General features: G+C 38.3%; 1 protein-coding gene across 1 annotated transcript in view; it reads right to left on the bottom strand.

Moving 5' to 3' along the window:
• The window catches only part of LOC103624240, a 185,494-nt gene that overhangs the window by 176,603 nt on the left and 4,147 nt on the right, over positions 1–4,744 (bottom strand). Inside the window, exons 2-3 of the mRNA XM_017746911.1 lie at positions 2,533–2,599; positions 2,050–2,226 (exon numbers count right to left, since the gene is read on the bottom strand). Coding sequence (XP_017602400.1) covers positions 2,050–2,226; positions 2,533–2,599 — 244 coding nt within the window. The remainder of the gene's footprint in view (positions 1–2,049; positions 2,227–2,532; positions 2,600–4,744) is intronic.

The raw sequence follows: 4,744 nt of genomic DNA, 5'->3' as shown, positions 1-4,744 counted from the left end.
CTTTCCCTCTATAATGAAGAATTGTTTCAGCTGGAAATGGGGAAAATTAGTTCATGAGGTACCTGAAGATTTTTTCCCATGTTTCAGGCTTGAAGATGTTGGCTTATTAGTGGCTCTTGATGAATTTTAACCGGTCCCTGTGATTGCTGACACAAGTTAGACTAAGAATAATTTAATGCAAGGTTGGACCAGATGATCTCTAGAGATATTTTCCAATCTAGACTTTTTTATGATGGTATAAATGGATGATTACTTTTTAACAGCTGCTTGACTTAGAGCTATGTGAATAACTGATCTTTTGGTTAACTGGATGAACAGAAGGTCAAGAAGGGAGACACAGTGTTGGGAAACAAAATTTTCCAACTCTCGGCAAGCTTTCCTCTCCCATTACAGAAACATTTACCATTGTGTCAAGGCATTGCATTCCAGGCAAAATGGAAAAATTTCTGCTCCTTTCACAAAGACTATATTCAACTAGGGTTTTTTGAGCAAAATGCTATTTAGGATGAAAAATCAAAATGTTTAAAAACGCATTTCAAGCTTTTAAAAAAAATGTGTTGTTTTCTTGAGGGAACTATTCATGAATTTCTGAAGAGGCCACTGAAAGCATGGATAGTCTCCAGCGAGCCCGACTTCATTTTTTGCCAGATAGACTATTTCATTAAAAAACAATCAATCCCTTTGTCTGCTTAATCACTGTTCTGACAGTCTGCAAAGGAAAGAAGAAGAATTCCTGCTCCATGTGGCACTGCACAGAGTCACATGAAGGCTAAATGGAAAGCCAAACCTAATTTTGCAAGAAGCCATTAGGAGCCGTGGGCTCTCCAGTCCCGCAAGGATAAAATCTTAACACAACAAGATCCAATGTTTTAAAAGCCTGACTGCCTGAAGGTCTGCTCACCAGCCTGCACTTACCCATTTAAATACCTGGGCTGGAGGAGTGCAAGGGCACAACACTTGTGAGTTGGATGGGTAATGCTGGGTGATCAGGACTGTTCAAAGCCACACCAGTTACTTTGGTACCTTGGGAAGTCTTGGCCCTTGGATGCACATTTGCATATTCACAGATGCACACAGTCCACTTGAAGTTAATGAGACCACGTAGTCCAATCAAGTAAATTTTTTAACAGGTATTTAGGGAAGATTTTGAGTCTGACTTTAGGAATTTTTGCTTTTATGCTAAATCTTGGCCCAAGATTTTCCTCATATGACTCGCAATACCTTTAAATTATACCTTTAACTTCCTTTTGTCACCTTCTTTCTCACTGGATTACAAACTAAAAATAACCATTTTCCATAACATCCAGGGTTAAAAATAATTCCAAATGGAGTCATTAAATAATAGATTAAAAGATACCAAAACTCTGCAAAAGGAGAACTGACATCAAGTGAAGCTCCTCATAGTTCAGGTAAACCAAAACAATAAACAGAAATTGCTTCCCAAGGCAGCAATTCTTTCGGCTGCTGCATCAAAACTGAGCTGAAAAGCCAGGATCGCTCCCTTGGACAAGCTGAGCGAACAGGACTCTGCTCCAAGCATCTGAGCAACACTGGCTGAAAAAATAATGAAAGATGAAACAGAGGCAGGATGCCGATTGACTGAGGGCATATGGGAGACCTAAGGACAACAATCAATCACGGATCTGTAAGCTGTTTAAAACTATTCAATGCTAGGGAGCCAGTGAATGAGCAGCATCTGTGTGCTCAGACTGGCTGCAGTTCCTCCAAAACCCAGTTCAATCCAAATTGGGGGAAGCACTGCCACGAGCAGCAGCTCACTGCACTCACTCCCACTGGCAGAGAGGCCCACACAACCTGCACCCCGTCACAGGGAGTCACTTGAGCATGGAGACAAAGCCTAGGTCTCTAAATATTTAGACAGCCCGTGTTTTTTGGCAGCATGTTGGATTTCCTACCCAGGGTTTTCTGGGGAGCCTGCTTGAACATGCTGGAATGGCAACGCCCAGCACAGGCTGTGGAGTGTGCAGGTTAGATGGGGAACACAACCACTGTTGCTGCATTTGAGGCTAATCAGGTTTGATGTCTCACCTCTTGGTTCAGCATGGGCTTGCAGCCCGAGTTTTTGTTGGTGAGCTGCAAGGGTGCTATCTGGCTTGTCATGTCTAATAACTTTCTCTTCTGAAGGCTGGTATGCTGAAAGATCTGTGCTGCTGATGTTAAAAGCTGGATTTTCAATGCCTTCTGTTGCTGCTCTCTCTTCTTTTACTATAGAAAACAAGGAGGTCAGAAGAGCATATTATAGCAAAGTGTATTTCAATGACAAGCCGAAAATTCCTTCTAGTAATTCCTTTGCTGAAAGACTCAAGTGTATCGTCCTCAAATGTCGCCAAAACAGAATTAGGTTAAAATTAACTCTAAAAAAAAAAAAAAAAAAAAAGAATAAATGATTAAAATAATTACAAATTGCACCCTGACAAGCAAGAGCAAAATTTCGCCCACAGCCATTTGTCTGTAATTAGTTAATTAATCCTTACACAAATTATGAGCAATAACTCATCAAGCAAGGCTCACCCATCAGAAATTCAGCCGACTTGGATTTCTTCTGCTTAGTTTGCTTCAGAGCCTTCTGCTGGAACTTCTGGAGGGAAATTGTTAAATGAATAAATTAGCTAAAGAACGAAGATCATCCTTTATGATCCACAACTAACACAGTATTTTAAATATGGGATGGCATTGAAATGTCATTTAATTTAAATCTCTGCTAAAGGGGTCAAACACTAATTGAACAACAGAAGTGGAAGAATTAAATAAAATAGAAGAAAAGTTAAAACAAATGCCAAATGAAGGTCAGATTAAAATACTTTGTTTTCCCCAATTTTAATTAATGCAAAGAAACCTCAACAAATGAAGAACATTATAAGACTTGTCTCTCAGTATGCATTCAACAGCAACTGCTTTATTTCACTTGCAGAACGGCAGTGCTTCATTTAGAAAAGTTTGGTTATGTAGAATATTTATAGACAGACTTCCCTGACATTCCCCGTTCTCCTATTTTCTAAGTCCACTTACATAACCAGTGTATCTGCTCATCACACAGCAGCTAAAAATGAATGAGCTCTACCCTTTCATACAATGCAATAGAATGAAAATAGAACCAAAACAATTATAAATGAGGTGTCACAAAAAAGAGATCATGGTCCAGGGGAGAGAGGAAGCAGGGCTCATTACAACAATGAAAAGTTCATTTAGTATTAGAGAGATGTCAACAATGGATACGGTGAAGTCAAACAGCAGGAGATCTCGAGGGACCTTAAGTCTGATAAGTTCCACAGTAATTCCCTTGGGGAGACAAGGCTCGAAATATATATGGTCACATTGAACTAAGGAAGGCCCAAGTGCTAAGCACTGTCCTTGTATAATACCTCGAGCAGCACTGGGCAAGAGTCACTCTTGGTCTGGTACGTGGCTACAGACCCTATTTCAAATGCTGACAGTCAAAACAGGCAAAGATTATCTAAAAAAAGCACATCTGGTAGTATTAATCAAAGCCAAAACCAAAGTAAGAAAACAGTTCAGACCCATTTATTTTAGAATGTCACATGGCAGCTTCTAAAAAACAGTATTATTTTTTCAAGCCAGTTGCTTAAATGTCCAGTGATAAAGACCACTCCTGGCAACATAGCTCCTGAAAACTCTCAATACAAAAGGACTAATTACAAGAACCATTGAAAAATTGCAGTTTTTACAGCATCCATCTTTCCTGTTTGATTGTGGGTGTCAATTTCCAGTAAAAAACACCACTAGCAGCAGACACAATCAATAAATCTGTCAAAAATTACTGAACCATAGCACTGACAGGTTAATATAGATATTAATATCTTCATATTTTTACATTTATATATGCACATATATATATGTTTTTCTGAAAACAGTGGACTTCCTCTAAATTAAGACTAATACCCTACTAAAAAGCAAATACGTAAAAATGATCAGACACGTTCTGAAAGCTACAATAAATAAATATAATAAGAGAAATGATTCCTACAAGCCACATGCAGCACAACCAAAGTTAATGATAATTTTGACAGGAGTTCAATAGGTTCAGAAATTTACCCTACTGCTTCTGATTTTTTTCAAAAATACACATTCATTCAGTTAGTATCTTTAGAATTATGTTTGCTTTGCAATATTAAAGAATTGCTGTATTCCTGCATGCCATAAAATTTTAATTGAGTCACTTTTAAAGATTCCAGAGTATTTGTAACACTGCTGTGTGATAATTATTCTTACTATGCCGTGTATAATCACCACACAAAACCTTAAACTTCATGTTAACAGCTGAAGAACCAATATCATGCCAAAAATTCTGGGGCAAATTTTCAAGTGGTATTAATCAGTACACATCTGTAACTTTGACGGAATTAAGATGATCTGCATTAGATTCTGGGTATTCTTTCTGCATGTCAGATTTCCCTAGCAAAACTAAGTGCTCACTATATTGGCCATAGTCAGCTTTCAACTGCTATAGTCTGGAAAATGCACAAGCTCCTTTCACAGCACAAAAAAGCAAAAAAGGTATTCTTCCTTCCTCATATATAATAAAGAGTGGGTTTTGGAGTGGGTTTGTGTATGTGTGTGTTTTGGGGTTTTTATTGTTTGGGATTTTGGGGGGGTTTTGGTTTGTTTGCTTTCGGGGGTGTTGAAGTGTTGGATTTTTGAGGTTTGCTTGGTTTTGGTTTGGGTTTTTTTTAGGATTCAATACAGTTAACGGCAAATTTTGTGT

The sequence above is a fragment of the Corvus brachyrhynchos genome, unplaced genomic scaffold (assembly GCF_000691975.1).
Source record: "Corvus brachyrhynchos isolate BGI_N302 unplaced genomic scaffold, ASM69197v1 scaffold100, whole genome shotgun sequence".
In the NCBI taxonomy this organism is placed as follows: domain Eukaryota; kingdom Metazoa; phylum Chordata; class Aves; order Passeriformes; family Corvidae; genus Corvus; species Corvus brachyrhynchos.
Note: the sequence above shows the minus strand (reverse complement) of the source record. Positions and strands in the feature narration are given on the sequence as shown.